Here is an 18,397-nt window from a genome sequence, read left to right on the forward strand (position 1 = left end):
ATAGTATTTAGATTTGCATACCATTTCATTGTGCTTTGCAGCCCTCTCTAAGCGGTTTACAAACTCGACACATTGCCCCTAACAATCTGGGTCCTCATTTTACCAATCTTGGAAGGATGGAAGGCTGAGTCAACCTTGAGTCAGTGAGCATTGAACTGCTGGCACTCAGCAGAATTAGCCTGCAATTCTAACCACTGCGCTACCATGGCTCTTAGTAAAGAGTCACCTGGAATTTCACACTAAATAGTTAACTGCTTCTTGCCATCAGCTTCTAACAATTCATGTGGAAGCAGCAAAAGTTAAATAAGAGAAAACATCAAAAAATCTTTCAAGGCAAGGATGCCAATGATACATTGGGAACAATTTCTGTGCTGCTTACACAGTGCTGGTCGAGGAGACTGATAGGTAGCATATAAGCAAAGATTCCACCATCTATTAAGGAAAATGAGATAGCTGCCAGTAACTTTCTCTCAGGCCTTTACTAGTACTTCAGAGGCTGAAGGTTGTCACCACTGCCAAGAAACCAAAATAGGCTAATTTTATATGCGAGCTGTTTTTTTTTTTTAAATGAAAAGATAAGCTGCATCTTTTAATATTCAACCTTTTCAAGGTTTTCCCAATCTGCGATTCAAAAGTGGCAGAACATCATTTTTCTCTGCTTTTATCACAGGCCCTTGAACCTGCCAGGGGGGATTTAATGCTGACTTACCGCCATGCGGTGCTGCTTTCTCAGCTGCTTCACTCGTACTTGGTCCAGGTTTGTAGCAACATCCTTTTCAGGCTGATCTAAGTCTTCAGCATATCTTTGCACCAAAGGTTCAGGAATCCCACACCGGCCATGCTGCAGAGGTCCAGATGAAAATTCAAGTTATAATGACTTAAGCAAAGTTCTATTTAAGAGTTCCTTCTGATATTAAGTAATGGTTCCTTAAGGAATTATAAGAAGTTTAACTTGGCAACTATCTTTTCCATATATTTGCACATCTACATTTATGATTCGATATTTTTTTCAGTAATTGTACATGGGTTTTATGTAAATTACCAGGGAGTAAATCTATTTCTTAAGAATGTTTGTGGAGATTCTCAATCATCCAGGTTGTGGTTATCCCAATGATCCTTTTCAAGGAAGTTGAACTTTCTTGATTTTTCAGAACTGAAGAAGCTTCTTGAATATAAAGCAAAATATTTTCAAGGAAAAATCAAGAAAACACAGATGCTATTTGAAAACCACCTTTAGGATATTCCTTAAGAAGTCTTAAAAATCAATGCCCTAATCCATTGCTCTCTAAGTGTATTACTCATAATTTCTGTGCAGACTGGTGTTATGAGTGTTAAATTCAAAACATTTGAATGGCATAATATTGAGGGAGGCTGGTCTTGAGAACATTGGTGTAAAGGGGCTCAACAAACAAAATCAAAACAAGCAGACTTTAAAAAAGCAGACTTCAGTATGCACTTTATCATTAAGATTGATAGATCTAAGATGTTCCTGGAAAGCCATTTTTGTGTAGTAGTTAAGGCATCAAACTATAAACTGGGGGACTGAGAGTTCTAGTCCCACCATAGGCACTGAGCCAGCTGGGTGACCTTGAGACAATCATCCTCTTTCAGCCTTATGAAGCAGGCAAGGGCAGAAAACTTATGCAATTTTGCCAAGAAAACAGCAGGGACTTACTTGTCCTGGTAGCAATTAGGGGTCAACGGTGATTTGAAGACACCAAAAAAGGAGATGTCCCTAACTTTGCTTCATTGAGTCTGTTCCAAGCACTATACAAGTGAATACGATCTGTTGCTTTTATAAAAGCTAAATTTATATACTCATTGGCAGTATAGATAGTGGCCTTTATTGGTAGGCCATTTTGTGCTGCCATACAGATGATATTCACTACATGGAAACTATATCAGGATTTGCAACTATATTAGGATTTGCAACTTCAGTTACATTTTTGATGTATAGTAGTTCCCACGTTGATAATTACTAATGTTCAAAATGAAAACCTTTTAGCAGAACAGTGAAAATTGTTTAGTATAGTATATATCTCTGCCAATGGCTTACTATACTCACTACTGGAGCAAAGTATATCTACTTATGATTACTAAAATACATGAATCCAATTGGGGTATGATACAAGACATTCTAAAGGTTAAAAGAATTAAAAAAGTATTCCAAAGAATGAACATTAGAAAAATAATAATTTTCTGGCACCTTATCAGAATAGGGCTCCTCTGTAAGATCAATATCTTCAGACTGCAGCTTATTTTCTATCAACATTTCAAGATCCAGTCCTCTATTACAGGATATCTTCCTTACTGAAGAAGGGTCTAGTTTTAACACATGTTGCTGGACACTAGCCGTTTCTGGAAGGTCAGACAACCAAGGGGGCCTTATGCTGGAAGGACTTTTGGGTTCCTGATCAGGAAATGTTCTGCATGCAGTCAGTTCATGGGAACTGGAGGAACCCTGTAGTGTAACTTTTTTTGCTGGCAAAGAAGGTACATCTGAACAAGAAAGAGTTGAGGGGAGATGACAGTGTCCGTTAGAAATGCGTTCTCTGTTTTTTTTTGCAGGGACTGGCGGTGGCTGTGAAGACGCTTTGGGTTGCATTTTTGCTTCACTCATGTCCTTCTGATCAGTTTCCACATTTTCTTTGGAGATAGAAGTATTAGCTCTTCCAAGATCATGGGTGCTTTTTTTACAACTTTCAAAAGGAGTCCAGGTCATACCATATGACAGGGAAGATGTCCGAGCATCACAGTTCTCGGGCAAATGCTGAGGGAACATTCTTGTCGAAGGCATGGTTGCTGACAAGTGGAATTCCTTTCTCTTCCCCTTAAGGGGATCAACAACTTCTTTGCTTTGCTTAGCCATCAACAGTTTTATCATCTGCCCACCACCTTCAGACTCAGCTGATTTTTTTGATGAATCCACAGGTGATGTCTCCGCTGATTTTATACTACCAGTGCCAACATTTCCATGAAGGTCTCCGAGAGAATGGGATCTTGGCCACATCAGTATATTTGGGGCTCTTTCTAAAACTTCCCAGCTTCGGCACACACCAACTGGCAAACTTCTGCCTTTCTTCTTGAGATCCATAGCTGCTGGCAGCTTGAGACGGTTTTTGGAGACTGGATGCACACAGCTGACCTGGATTTTCTTTTCTTGCTGATAAGCTTCCGTTGATTTAATTAAGGGTAGATTTGGAAAATTCGCCAGTGGGTTTCGGTGGAAATCCTTAAAATGATATCCACTGGCTAATTTTGAGGGCAGGAGACAAGGCTGTCGTATTTTAGCTGAAACAAAAGGAGATAAAGTTTAGAAAAGAAACAGATATTTGAAAGAAATCAGCATCTGCTTCCTCCTTGCATCCTGGGATACCTTTATTATTTATCTTTTATATGTATGTATGTATGTATGTATGTATGTATGTATGTATATGTAGAGAAACACAATTCTGAGGTATATGTGACCTGTACAGATGAAGTTTGTCTTACGTTTTATGTTTTAAATAACAATTAGAACAACCTTGTATGAAAAGGGGCAGTTTAATCCTTTCTTTCCCCAGTTCATTTGACATAGTGATTTTCTCAGGAGAGAATTTTTGATTCCTCAGCTGGAAGTTCCTTAGAGTTAGAGATCTGGAGGCACAGGCAAGTGAAACAAGACTCCTGCACTTGATACAGCTTCTGCTCAACCATTCTAAAGCTACATGAACAGATGCAATAAATGTATTTATCTGGACTGTAGAAAAGGAGGAAATGGCAAAAATAGCCCAAAACACACAACTGAAATGTCCTTTGTAATCTTAAATGGTAAGCCCTATTAACACTTTCTATGTATTATCTTTCTATGTATTATCTATATATCAGAAAATAAAATACAGGCTGAATAGTCAAGACCTTGTTGATGATCCAAACTCTGTGAAGGACCTTGGAGTACTCATCTCTAATGATCTAAGTGCTAGAGCCCACTGTAACTACATAGCCAAAAAGGCATTAAGAGTTATTAACCTAACCTTACATAGCTTTTTCTCTGGTAATATTACACTAATAACTAGAGCATACAAAACATTTGCTAGACCAATACTTGAATACAGCTCATCAGTCTGGAACCCACATTACGTACCTGATATTAGCACAGTTGAGAAAGTCCAGGAATATTTCACAAGAGTTCTCCGCTCCTACTTCTTGCAGAATACCTTATGCCACCAGACTTGAAATTCTAGACCTAGAAAACCTAGAACTACGCCGCTTTCGGTCTGATCTAAGTATAGTATATAAAATTATATATTGCAGTGTCCTACCTGTCCATGGATACTTCAGTTTCAACCATAACAATACAAGAGCACACAATAGTTACAAACTCAAGGTTAATTGACCAAACTTGATTGCAGGAAATACGACTTCAGCAACAGAGTGGTCAATGTCTGGAATACTCTACCTGACTCTGTGGTTTCTTCCCCAAACTCCCCAAACTTTAACCTTAGACTGTCTACTACTGACCTCACCCCTTTCCTAAGAGGCCTGTAGGGGGCATGCATAAGCACACCAACGTGTCTACCATCCCTGTCCTATTGTTTCTTTTTTATTTTTCTTATATGTATCCATTTCATGTATTCATAACTATGTTTATACTTATACCTGTTAACTTATAATCGTGTGACAAAAAAATAAAAAAAATAAAAATAAATAAATAAATATCCTGATTCAAACAGATCCCTGGCAAATATTATGCATCAACATGCATTTTAGGTAAACCTAGAATATTTGCATCTTCTATATCCACTTCTTGTGCTGAAGCCTGTTCTTCAGAAAGGGATGCATTCCGTTTACAAAGGCTGGAAGAAGCTGTGATCACTGGGATAGTGCACAGCAGGTGCTTCTTACTTTGCAGGCTGTCAGTGCTTTATTCCACTTGACATGCTGCAGTTTACATAAAAGGCTCCAGTAGAAGCTCAGCAACACAACCCTTTGAGCCAAGAAGGACGCCACGTGCATACCAAGTAAAGAAACCATTTGCTAGAAAACAGCCTCTTTTCCCCCCCACCCTCCACCCAAGGCTCCAAATAATTTCCTCTATCTATTGTAAGCAAATGAGTTAAATCTTGATCCGAAGCACTTCCTCATTATGCTTTGGTACTAGTGGAGCAACTTCATTCAACACAGCTTGCCTGCAGGGAAGAGGTGGAGTCCTTTATACTCCATGAATATTAAAAAAAAAAGCAACTATCAAAAACAAAGCTGCAAACATGAGTGCTCTATAGACACTGCAGGAAAACTGTCTCTTCAGAGAACCTTGGAAAAGTGCACAAGACCCGGCATTAGTGTGTCTCCACTAATTAGGTCTGCAACAATTGTTTTGTTAGACAATGAAAGCAGTGCCCAAGTCACCACTAAAAGAAATTCTATAGTGCTGTTCCTGGAAAAAGAATCTGGTGTTCTTTGAGAAGTTAATGAATTAGGCATGTAATTCAAATGAGCACAGCTGGGATTACCGTTTTCCAGGTTTTCACTGCTTTCGTAGCAGCCTGAATCCCGGGGAGAACATCCACTAAGGTCTTGGCCATCTACAAGGAGCTTCTCCTGAGAGCCCGACTGGTCACTGTTACCTTGAGTAAAGAACAGTAATGGCAAAGCTAAGAAAGTGGCATTTACATTAATTGAAAACAATCTCTTTTATATCAAGCAACCTATAAAACAACTTGCTTAAAAAATGCTTGGGAAGCCAGTGAGAAAGAAGGGAGAAGACTTAAGAAATGTTGGCTGTTATCTTTAAGGAGTTTGGTGTAGTATAGCCACTGCTGGGCATGTTTGGAAATTTAACCTTCAAGGTCTTCAAAAAAAAATCTTCAGATAATTCCTCAGTCTTTCCGCCCTGAAGCAAAGCATTTAGGAGGCTGGAGAAATAATCATCCCTCTCTGTGCTTCCTATGGACAAAGTGCTTCTGTTCATGCTACTGCTACATAACTATATCAATGCAAATTAAATAGAAAAACTAAGGACAGCATATTTTCAGGTGCTAATGGGGACAAATGGGAATTCTTTTCCAGCAGAGAATATATTTAGGTCAGAGAAGTATCTCTGTGGGCTTCTTCTTGGGCGATATTTACAAGCCCTGCCTTGGCAGGTTCTCTAGTTATGAGCCACCTTATATTTTATGGAAATTTCCCAATGCACGGTGACATTTATTTCTTGTAAACCATTTACGATTATTCTACATTCTCTCTAGGTCCCTGCAAGCCATGATTTTCAAGACCTTTGAGGTTCACAGAATCTCCAAAGTCCCAAGTAGGTAACAGATCCTTAGCTGTGCACTGGAAAAGAAGATCTATCTCACTGTCATATTCCTGCAGAAGCTCCACTGCTGTCAAGAGAACAGCTCGGTGCTCTGGATCTCGAATGTTGAGTTCATCCAAATCTTCCTCCTCCAGGAGCTTGAAGGTGTCTAAGTCTTCATAGCCATTGAACAGAAAGGTTGGCATGTGCTCCTGTGTCAAAGAGAGATGCTACTTTCAATGCTGTATATTTCACAAGAGTTAAATTTTGTTTGTTTCTAATTGATGAATGCTGACTGCTATATTATAACTGATTTGTAAGTATAAAAGGAACATTTTGAGTCATCCCATTTTAGATGCTTTAAAAACAATATGCAGTAGTATAGATAATAGTCTTTCCTTAGTTCTCTCTCTCAACCAGAACAGAGTTCCTCTTCCTTTTGACTGCAGTGGATTTTATATTCTGTATTCCCTATAAAAATTCCTCTGCAACACAGCTGTCACACACTTCAGTGCCAATGTGAAATTTTCCTCACTGATGTGCCACGTTGGCAGGTAGTTCATCAGATGAAACAATACACATGGGGTGAAGTGACTAAGAAGTTAATCCGTTAACTCCTTGAGTTCTTCATTCAAGATATAAAAAAACTTCCCATCAATAATGTGCTATACTGATGACACTATGATAGCTGAAAATGCAAATATAATCTAGTAGTGAAAATCAAAGAGAAGAGTGAGAAAATGGAACTAAGATTAACAATAAAGACGAAGCTAATGGCAACTGGTACAGCAACTAACCTAAGAACTGACAATAAAAATATTGAAGTCGCGGATAGTTTTTAAGACCAACTAACAACAGTTGAAAGACCAGCAGTCAAGAAAGATCTCAGATTAGATTTCATAGAGTAGCAATGAAGGCCTTGAGGAAAAAAAATCAGATGCTGGGATGTGTCTATTCCTACAAAGACCAGAATAGTGCAAACAAACTGACATTTTCTTCAAAACAAACAGGATGGACATCTTTTAACTTTGATATTGGAAAAGAAACCTTAGAAAACCAGTGATAGCTAAGGAAACAAGCCAATGGATCATTGAATAAATCTGACCCTGAGATTCAGATTATCATATTTCAGATGTATTAGGCAAACATCTGGTTCTCAGAAAAATTTAGGAAAGGTGGTAGGAAAGAAGAAGAGGACATCCAGCAGTAGGATAAATGGACTCAGTTACAGTGGTAATGTGTACACTATTGGAAGACCTGAAGGACCAAGATGGAGATGAATTCTTGTTGTGAAAATCTATCTACAGATAGTTCTCAACGTAGAACCTGCAATTACACTCATAATTCGTGAATGTTAATAAGCAGGTCACCATGTAACTGCACCTGATTTTACTATTTTTTTGTGGTCATAAAGTGAATGCCGCAGTCATACAGGGAATGCTGTTAAGTGAACCCCCCCCCTTTTTTTTTGCTAGAAATCAGAAATAAGTGCAGCTTTCAGGCAAAAACATAGTAAATCATGGTCATGTAACCACAGGATGTTGCCATAAATGGGGGCCTGTTACTGAGCACTCAAAATGTGTTTACATGACCTGGGCACATATTATCACTGGGCACATATTATCACATGTGATGGATGTGTCCAAAAGCAAAACAAATTTGGACAAAAGTGCATACATGGTTAGAAAAAATGTTAAGGCATATAGTTTATAAGCCAGAACTATTTTTATTAGGCATAATACCAGAAAAATATGATAGAGGGAATGTAGATTTAATATTACACTGTTTTGACAGCAGCCAGATTGTATTCGCACCATACTGGAAAAACAAGGAAACACCTACAGAAGATGATATAACTGTGCAGAAATGGATAGACTAATACTGAAAGAAGACACAAATATTTTTGAACTTGGAATTTGTTTTATCAATGGTTGGATAATAGAGGTAGACGCTAGGAACTGAAAAAGTATTATTATGTAAGAAGCAAATTGACCCAGACAGGACGTTGTTCACTAAGCACTTATTGTATGTAAAGAGAAAATATATAAATAAATTGGGGATGGTGGCCATTGGAACTTTGAATCTGGGTCATGAGTAGCTTTTCCAGAGTCTGTCATAACTTTAAATGGTTGCCAAGAGACTGTTCATAGGCTGAGGACTAGCTGTATATGATTGCTAACAGTGGACATCAACTTGATTGTACAGTCTATTACATTAACTCTTCCTTCATTGGAAGCAGACATCATCACACATGCCTTAGTTACATGCAAAGATTGTAGGCAGAGATGGCTGCAGCTAATCTTGAAAACCAATTTTCAATTAAAAATCAATGGAAGCTTGAAAGCCTATCCAGTCAGGTCAAAAACAATTGCAACATATATTTTATTTAAACATCATGTATAATATGCTCCTATTTATTTGAAATATTAAAAATCTTTTCCTTTCCTCCTCCTTTTAACTTTTGACTGAATAAAATCTATAAGACGAAACAAAGAGACATTTGTTCCATACGAAGAGTAGTCTATCTTTTCTGAAGAATTACCTTTCAAGGATGGTAATGAGGAGAAGAAAAAATGATGGTAGCCTGGGCATGTTCCATCTGAGTGTGTTTTAGTTAGGGCAAGATTGCTGAGATACCTCTAGAGTGAGATAGTTGCACATATTATAGCTCAGAATGGGGACTATGGATTTATTTTAGACAGCTGCTGTAATAAAAAACATCTTTCTTGCCAGAAGCCCAGCTGTTAGCAATTGCTCTCTTCTATTCAAGTAGCTTTACTGGCAATAAAAAAAATGTAAGAGGGCTTTGGGGAGACAGGTAACAGCTTCTCAAAAAGTTTGTTCTTCCTTCACTGCTCCACAGTTGGATTATTGTCTCACTGATGTTGGAATTCTCTTTTCAAAAGGCCTACCATCTCTCTTTCCTTAGACATTTGATCCTTGCAGCCTTCTCAATAGCTATAATATTTTAATATCTCCTGAACTCTTCTTGCTTTCACTCTCCTGTAAATCTTTGTTTTGTTTAATGATTTGTCTTTCTTTCTTTACAGTCAAAATTTTAGCTGTGATTACATTTTAATGATGTTTGGAGGAGCCACACTTAATTTATAAGAAAAAGTCTGAGACTGAGTCCATCTATCCATCCTTGCTGAACAGATGGAATTATTCATCGAATAGCTTAATTTATTCCTGGCTCTTTCAGAGTCTTAATGTCAAACGGAATTTAAACAAAACCAAAGCAAAGCAGGTACAATAAATCTTTCTAGAAAAGTAAATTAAACACTATGCATCGATAACTGATTCTGTAAATAAAACTGTGACAAATAGCTTATCAAGCAATTTAGGAGAGAAAATAAATGGAATTATTGACAATATAAAATAACAAGTATACTATATACTAAGAAAACACAATATGTGATCACAGAACATCTGTAGAGATTTATCCACAGGCAATATTATCCACTTAAATTGGGCACATTATTCCTGCTGTGGAATTGAGACTCCAAACATCTAAAATCAGCTTGCTTTTAAAAAGTTACTTCACTTTAATAGCAGAGTAGGAAAAGGATAAAAAGAAATAAGGTTTGTCAACTCCATCTGATAATAAGCATGAAGCAAAACAAATTAAAAAGTGTTGATTAAATAAAATCTAAGAGTTGAATCCAGGCTTAATTTTCTGGAATCAATAATTTCAGTGTTAGGTCATGAGGAAGACTGAGAAGGAAAAAGAAGAATACTGGAAATGGATCGCCAGCTATTCAAATAATTTCTAGGGCTATGATTGCATTATCTAGAGAATTATCTAGTGTTAGGTCATGAGGAAGACTGAGAAGGAAAAAGAAGAATACTGGAAATGGATCGCCAGCTATTCAAATAATTTCTAGGGCTATGATTGCATTATCTAGAGAATCAACTGCTGGCATGAAATGGACCTCATAAGGTTTGGTAAAAAAAGGATTGGAATTTGACTGAAGCACATTGAGCTTATTGGGGAGAGCTTTAAGCTGAATTCATTGCGAGTTGACAAGTAAAATCTTAAGTAAAGTTTCAGAACAAGCTCTGCACTCTGAAAAGCAAGAGGAATACTTTTTCATCTGGGTGATTACAACACTATAAATTAATGATTAGACTATAGGAATTAAAGAAGATGAGCTTGAACCTTTGGTACAGGAAGGCAAATCTGATTTAATAGGTATAATGTAGACTTGGTTGGTTGACTTCCATGACAGGTATACAACAATACAATTTGTTCAAAAGGAACAAAAGCAACAGAAGAGTAAAAAATGGAAATTGACCTTTAAATTGATACGATCAAGGAGATCCTCAACAGATTTGGGCTGCTGTAATCTTCCTTTTCGGCGCCTTCTTGTGGGCCTTTTAGGTTTTTCTTCTTCTTCATTTAACACATCCACATAGATGAATTTGAAAGTACCAACTTTATTGTTCAGAAGTCCCATCCAAGTACCCATGGGAGGCTTGCTAATTATATCAATAATATCACCCTTCTGTAGTTGAGAAAAGAAATAATGCATCTGAAAGATCTACTAAATCAAACTAGATAGCTGTTCTGTATACAACCTCTTGTGGAACCCTTTGTATTTTTTTTAAATAATAAACTCAGCAAAGTCTATTTACATAGACTTCACAATCCACTTCTTAATTCTGCAGTATTTTAACTGAATGTAAAACATACTTCTCCGTTTGTTTTGTTCTTTTTAAAAAAAAACATCTTTGGTGTGGGTCTTCATGGCTAAGTATTTAGGTGGGAGCAATTTATATATATATATATATATTTTTTGTCAAAGGTATAAATGGAACTTAATTCACTATTGGCTCAAGTTTTGACCCACACTTGTGTTCCTGCTGTTTACAGGACCTTTTCTATAAAAAATAAATACTTGGGTTGACTTTTCCAACCTGAATGAAGAGTCATATAATCAATTATCCAGAAAAAAATGGGGGAGAGAGAATATGAATGTATGAGAACAGGTATTTGAGGGACTGCCTTGGATATGTTCAAGGGCCCATCAGTCAGGGATTGCATCTAATGGGATCCAGCATGTGTGACTTTTCCATAGCTGCACCTACTCTGGCACATCATACCATCCAAGCCTTGGTTAAACCTGACACTATTCACCTTTAAGAAAGCATTGAAGACTTGGCTATTTTCCTGAACATGGGGAGGGGTGCCAAGAGAGTAATTGAACCTACAATGTTGGTGTTTGCTAGCTTTGGTGGCCACCTTGTGTTGTAGTTGCTCTAGATGTGCATTTTTATATTGTATTTATATTGTATTTTAAATTTTCATTAGCCACCCAGAGTTATTAGTGAGAGGGGCAGCCATATAAAACCATTTGAAGAAATAAATAAATGCATACACACATGTTACATTACAACAAAGTAGCTCCATAGCTATTTTAAAGTCAGAGAATCACTTTAAAGGTATTAATCAATATCTGTAAAAATGATAGCCTTTGTAAAAAGGAAAGCATTTAGAATCTAATAAAAATGAGAAAACTAGTGTATCAAGGAGGTTTGGATAGCTAGCCCTTTCTACCAGATCTCAAGTCCAACTATGTAACATTTAGGAAACCTTTAGTAACTTTGTAAGCAATATCCCTTAATTCAAATTCGTTGGTTAGTTCATGAAAAGTACCTTGAGTTTAAGAGAATCTGTATCATAAGGACTGGGGGTAAAGTCAGTGTGAACCCGGGCACGACCGCAGAAAGGCCCTCGGTATGCAAGTTCTTCCTCATCACCATCTTCAGACTTGACACTTTCTCTATTGCTAGTCGAAGAGTCAGTTGTGCTTACCGTCTGCCCACCTATTTGTGCAGGGAAACAAGGCAAAAGCAAAGGAATTGCAAAAGACAACAAGCAGATCCCAACATGTGCAAACCGTAAGATGTCAGGAACATTCCTCTGACACTAGTCGAACATCACCATTCTAGGTGTGATTAGAACAGCAAATACAATAGATCCCATAGACCTCTTGCTTCTTTAATGGCATGCTTACCATCTAATCTGATTAGCTCCCCAGAGATTTATTTATTTATTTAAATTCATTTATTTATCAAATTTCTACACCACCTATCTCACACCTAAGTGACTGTGGGTGGTTTACAAATCTATGTGGTGTGGCTGATCTTGCCTTAGCACAACTCCTGCTTCTCCCCAAATCTTAAATGCAGACCCTAGTCTTCAATTGAACCCAGAGGTGTATTCAACAGGTTCTAACCAGTTCTGGAGAACCCGTAGTGGAAATTTTGAGTAGTTCGGACAACCGGCAAATACCACCTCTGACTGGAGATTTTACAGTAACCTTCCCCTGCCATGCCCACCAAGCCACGCCCACAGAACCGGTAGTAAAAAAATTTGAATCCCACCACTGATTGAACCCTAAATGAATCCTAAATGAAGAGCCACAAAAACAGATTAAAAACCCCCTTCTGATAATAATCCCTACAATCTATGATTGACTCAAGATTCAGATTTGAAGGTTCAGATTCAGCTTGTAAAAAAAGATCTTTTCTCACTACTTAAGACGATTAAGAGAGTGTCAATTTGGTGCAGTGGTTAAGGCATCAGCTAGAATATGGGAGACAGTGAGTTCTAATCCCACTTTAAACAGAAAGCCGGCCCCTTTCTCTCAGCCCTAGGAAGGAGGCAATGGCAAACCACTTCCAAAAAACCTTGAAATAATAACCCCCACAATAGATGCAGGTAAGCAAGGGGCAAAGAAGAATGGATGAAGGTAGATAACATGAACAAAGTATTAGCATCTGGTCTACGCCATGTTTCCTTAGGTTGAGATTTTTTACATCTAAACTGAGCTGACGTTATATTCATTACTTACTCATTGAACTTTGGCCACTGAGGGAACTCCGCAAACTTTCTACTGAACCACCAGCTTTTAACTTTGGTTTATCCAAAGTATCGGTATCTGGCTGTGGTGCCTGAAGAGACTCTGGCCTTACATCCAGATTGGGTTCCTGAAAGACAAAAACCTCACCATTGATATTAAATTTCTCATGTACTCAAATAGGGAACTATTGGTTTGTGTGGTTTAAAATTCCGCAGTACCATAGAAGAATTCATTGCTATGGATCTGACGTCAACTACGATACAGAAAGCAGCAATTATCTATCGTTTCCCTTTTTTTACCCCTTGTAAGCTAAAAAGAAACAGTAAATGACCAGAAAGCAGTATTCCCGAACCATGAGAAGATCAGGATAAGGGTCACACAGAAAATGGTGTCCAAAGAGAACCTAAAAACCCAGGTATTTTTCTATAAGTGAAGGAAACCTCTTCCTCATTTGCATACAGGTTTTGCATATCTATACAAAGTTATCTTGTGATAAGTGAATCTAACGGGTCATTGTATTCAGCACATTTGAACAATTCATAATTGTGTTCTATTTTACACTTGAGATTCCCATATTTCTAATGTGTGTTGTCTAATCTATTGTTTTAAAATAGAGAGAGAGATCTAGGATTTAATCTAGATTTTTCTTTCAAGTCTGAAGGGTTTGCTAGTCCAAGACTATTTTCAATTCCTTTTGGAAAATATTTCATTTCATGTATTTTATATCAATTCTATCAATTTTTAACTTATTCCTAATCAAACCATGCCATTAATTAAACTCATCTGAATCTAGTATCCATTTCTTTTGTTATGCAGTTGCAGTATGTTTTCTACAATTGTCCTGCCTTATAAACCCTGGAATCAGGTATTTCATGTAATATTTGCTAACAGTGGTTAATACAATGTTAATGGAATGGTTGATGAAGTAACGAAAGTATTATTATTTGGAGTAAATAACCAAAAGTGTTATTGTGATGGAATGAATGAATCTACTAGTCTAGAACTGCAATTTGGTTTTGAAAATGGTAAACCAATCAACAATCCTTTACCTGAAAAATAATGTGCATTTTCATCTTCATTTATTCATTTAGATATCAAAACAGATCCAAAAGGATGCGAACAGTAATTTCTGAACCAATCTGCACTTAGAAGACTTCTCAGTGTGTGGATATGGGGGCGCGTGTGCATTTTAAAAAGCACTTCTTTGACAGAAAGTGTTAAAAATAATGTTGTAGACTCTTCTAGAATACCCGCCACAAAGAATTGAAGAAACCTGCTGATATCAAAAATTGCTGGCTATTCCACTGACGTGCAATCACAAACCATCTGATGAAGCCTATTATTTGTGTATTGCAGAGTCATCAGGAAATATCTTCCCACAAATCAAGTAACTCTCCAGGGAAAACCAAAGCCACAAACCTTTAGTTAGAAAGCGACTTCTGTTTTTCCTGAGGTCTATTTTTCTTATATTTTAGATAATTTAGCTGCCATTAATTTGACAGATCTATCTGTACATTCTTACTAGAGAAGTTTTGGTCATTGGAACCCTACAGAAGTCAAATCGTTGGACTGAGCCATAAAACCAGTATTGTTTAATATTGCTTCTTTCCCAATTCTGAAATTATAAGATCATCTACAAAGCCAAGCTCTGGGGAGGAACAGGGAATTTGTTGTTTTCTATGTATATTTTAGGCCAGTAATGGCTAACCTTTTTGCTGTTGCATGCTGAAAGTCATGTGCCTGCACTGATAACGCAATGCACGCGCTGCCCCCATGCTCCCCACGCCCCCCCCGTGCATGCGAACGCATCTCCCGCATGTGCGGCAGATACCTGAAAACCAGCTGGCTGGCAAGAGGCACGCATGCAGTGGAACTGAGCTGGGGCAATGTCTTGCATGCCCACAGAGATGGCTCTGCGTGCCACTTCCGGCATGCGTGCTATAGGTTCGCCATCACAGTTATAGGCTATATCAATATATGCATGAATTTCTCTTTTGATAGAATTTCTCCTTCCTATGGCTACTCATGATCTCTGCACGCCCCTGTGAAAGTTGCTTCTGGAGGCCAACTTTCTGCAGATTTGGGAGGCTTGGAAAGGAGCAGATTAAAAACCCATGTTGCCAGCCAAATAACACTCTAGAAACATTGTCATTTTTCTTACTGTATAGTCTTGAGAGGAGTTTTTAAATGTAACAAACATCCCCATCTCAAACTATCTGTCTGACAATTTACCATTATGAACAGTTGGTATGATAGTCCTGGAGCAGATCATTCTTCCTAATTGCAACACTTTGGGCTATGTTCTTACGCTTAAAAATAAAACCAACATAACATTTTAAAGCATTCCATTTTTCAGACTAGCTTTTGATATAGAACAAGGTCATCTATTTTGGTATGTGCACACAGCTAAATGCATTTTTATAATAGGTTCTGCTTTCTAAAAGATGCAGAGAATTGTTTACTTTCTCTGAAAGGCTGAGGTTCAGAAATTTTAAAAAATGGATAACATAAATACGCTGTTAGAAATCACACTCCATTCTGATTATTATAAAGCTGTATACAGGTCCTCAACTTACAAGTTCATTTAGTGACTGCTCATTTAGTGACTGTTCAAAGTTACAACATCATCATGAAAAAAGTGATTTTTGGCTCTCTTTCAAACTGATGACTGTTGCAGCATTCCCATGGTCATGTGATCAAAATTCAGATGCTTGGCAACTGGGTGTATTCATGATGGTTGCACTGTCCTTGAGTTATGTGATCAACTTGTGTGATCTGACAAGCAAAGTCAATGGGGAAGACAGATTCGTTTAACAATTGTGTTACTAACTGTGGCAAAGGTAATAAAATGAGGCAAAACTCACTTAACAACTGTCTTGCCTAGCAACAGAAATTTTGGGGTCAATTGTGGTCCTAAGTCAAGTACTACCTGCATAATACTTGGGATTGTCACATTTGCTTTTCTTTGACTAAAATTAACAACATGGGCAGGAATCAGGCTCTTCTATCACAGAAGAAATATTTATTTGCAAATATTTCAGTATATCGGGACAGCAGCCAACGTCAGAATCCAGCCAGGCCATTTGTGCTTCCACAGCCCACATGACAACAAATGGGTTTGTTTTCTGCTGGAGATCTGATATACCTGTGATGGTCTGCTGTAAACAAAGGACTTCAGGTTGGATATGAGGACTGCCTTGTTTCTGCATAGAGTCACAAACTATTGATTTGTTTGTTTGCAACTAACAGATCCAAATTCCCAGGGAAAGGCTATTGTACCTCCACGGAGCCTTTCTGCCTTGAAATCTGTCCCATGTAATTACAGATAAGAGCGAGGGACTGAATTTAGCTTGGCAATATAAAGGTATCTCAGAGAAAACATGTTTAAGAGTGCTTTGGCTATCAAAGATCAGCATTCTCCTACTCCTGAATGCAGAATACAATGACCAACTATAGCAACTGGATTACTTGATAGACCTCTAGAGGGCGATATTTCGTCAATATTAATCAGATGTTTCCCCAGCTGAAGCCAATGACTTGTTATGTTTATACTGAAGTTGAAGTGGAAAGACTGATGAAAAAAATAACAATAAAAAGTGTTGGCTGTTTTGACAGCCTCCCAAATTAAATTGAATGAAATTTGCCAAAAGCAACAAGCTTGGAAAAATGAATTGATTTCAGCCAGGGAAAATTGAAAGAGGAGTTTTAAAACACTCAGCGATCATCATAGATCTCGGTAATAAGAGAATTAAGTGTATTGTAAAGGAAAAATGTGGGTTTTTTTCATTCAGCGCACTATGTTCATCAAATAAATTGCTGACTTATTTTTTTGACCCGCTGTATAGGCTATTCAGATAACCTCATGGTAAAGCCTTCATATTGCACAGATGTCAAAGCTGCAGGATTCTGCAGCTCCAGTGAGCCCTTATGTTCCTCAGCCATACTTCTTGGCATTGGTAAGTTCTTTGCCCCATGTAATCCATGTTTATATCTTTTATTAGGGGGAAAAATCAATGGGAACTAACATGCTATAGAGGAAAGCACAAACTGAAGTTAGATCTCCAAAGGATTTATAAAATAACGTGCAGTCCAATGCTGGGTTTGGCTTCTGTTAAATAGGTGCTTTGAGACTGACCAGAATCCTCTTAGGAACCATTTGGGGAAAATGCCCCTCCTTCCCCTTCTTTGACGCATCTAAGCGTTCCCACTAGCTCAAAAAGGTTAGAAACCCTTGATTTGGATGTTGCTTGCGTTTTAACAATGTTGGATACTTGCTCAGGGTATATACTGTATAAACTCAGTCATTCTTTATAACATGGGAACTACCACCACATATCCAATGAAATCGTAAATTTTACTGGCTTAATTCAATCTTACCTTGCTTTTATGATTTTATTGAGGCTCTTTTCACAGTAACTAGTTCTGAAAGACCTTGGAATTGGTTTAGTACATGATACCCCTGGGGAGCTTCTCAAGTAAATGCTGTTGTACCTTTTCATGAGGTCTCAAAAGAGGCTTGAGAAGTGATTTCATTTCAAGCAAACAAGAACAAACAAACTGGCATACCTGCTCTGACAAGTTGCTGCTGCTGTATTTTTTAGACATTCTTTTCTTCATGGTTTCTTTTACAGATTTCACCTTCTTACCAAGGGATATGCGGGAAGTCGAAGGGGATTTGATCACCTCTTTGTAGACAAAATCACCATCCTTTCCCTGTCAAAAGAAAGGGAAGTTGAAACAAAGAGCAGCTTCTCATCTTTTATCCTTCTGTGGCCATCTTCAGACTCAGCGTACCTCACAAAGATTGTTCAAATCGCAAATTCTCCAAACATGTTATTTATTTACTTACTTATTAAACAATAGTTATATAACTGCCCAGCTCACAGATAGGTCACTCCAGGTGGCTTACAACATTTAAAAAAACCCACCACATAATAAACACCCATAAAAAAGCACCTCCCACAGAGACAACCCCCCCATCTCCATGGCAGCAACAATACAATCAAATCAGTCACTTGAGCACCTCCAACTTCCATTTGTGGTCCTAGGTCTGCTGACAAAATCACATTTTTAGGGACTTTCAGAACAGGAACAGGGTGGGAGCCAACTGGAGCTCACGGGGAATGATGTTCCATAAAGAAGGGACTATCACCAAGAAGGCCCTTCTTCGTGGTCCCATCGGATGGACATTTCTAATCGATGGAACTCATAACATGCTCTGCCTTCCCATCCTGGTGGGCTGAGTGGATGCAATAGG

General features: G+C 37.9%; 1 protein-coding gene across 4 annotated transcripts in view; it reads right to left on the reverse strand.

Annotated features, from left to right (window-relative positions):
- Positions 1-18,397, reverse strand: part of LOC113439673 (SAM and SH3 domain-containing protein 1) — a 571,432-nt gene that overhangs the window by 3,921 nt on the left and 549,114 nt on the right. For all 4 annotated transcript variants that reach the window (XM_087939638.1, XM_087939633.1, XM_026705638.2 and 1 more), the window contains 8 exons: positions 17,707-17,853; positions 13,132-13,267; positions 11,931-12,100; positions 10,570-10,779; positions 6,336-6,486; positions 5,493-5,606; positions 2,207-3,291; positions 710-841 (listed from right to left, as the gene is read on the reverse strand). In XM_087939638.1, the coding sequence (XP_087795764.1) occupies positions 710-841; positions 2,207-3,291; positions 5,493-5,606; positions 6,336-6,486; positions 10,570-10,779; positions 11,931-12,100; positions 13,132-13,267; positions 17,707-17,853 (2,145 nt within the window). The remainder of the gene's footprint in view (positions 1-709; positions 842-2,206; positions 3,292-5,492; positions 5,607-6,335; positions 6,487-10,569; positions 10,780-11,930; positions 12,101-13,131; positions 13,268-17,706; positions 17,854-18,397) is intronic.

Source organism: Pseudonaja textilis, chromosome 1, assembly GCF_049901715.1.
Source record: "Pseudonaja textilis isolate UNSWEBS1 chromosome 1, rPseTex1.2, whole genome shotgun sequence".
In the NCBI taxonomy this organism is placed as follows: domain Eukaryota; kingdom Metazoa; phylum Chordata; class Lepidosauria; order Squamata; family Elapidae; genus Pseudonaja; species Pseudonaja textilis.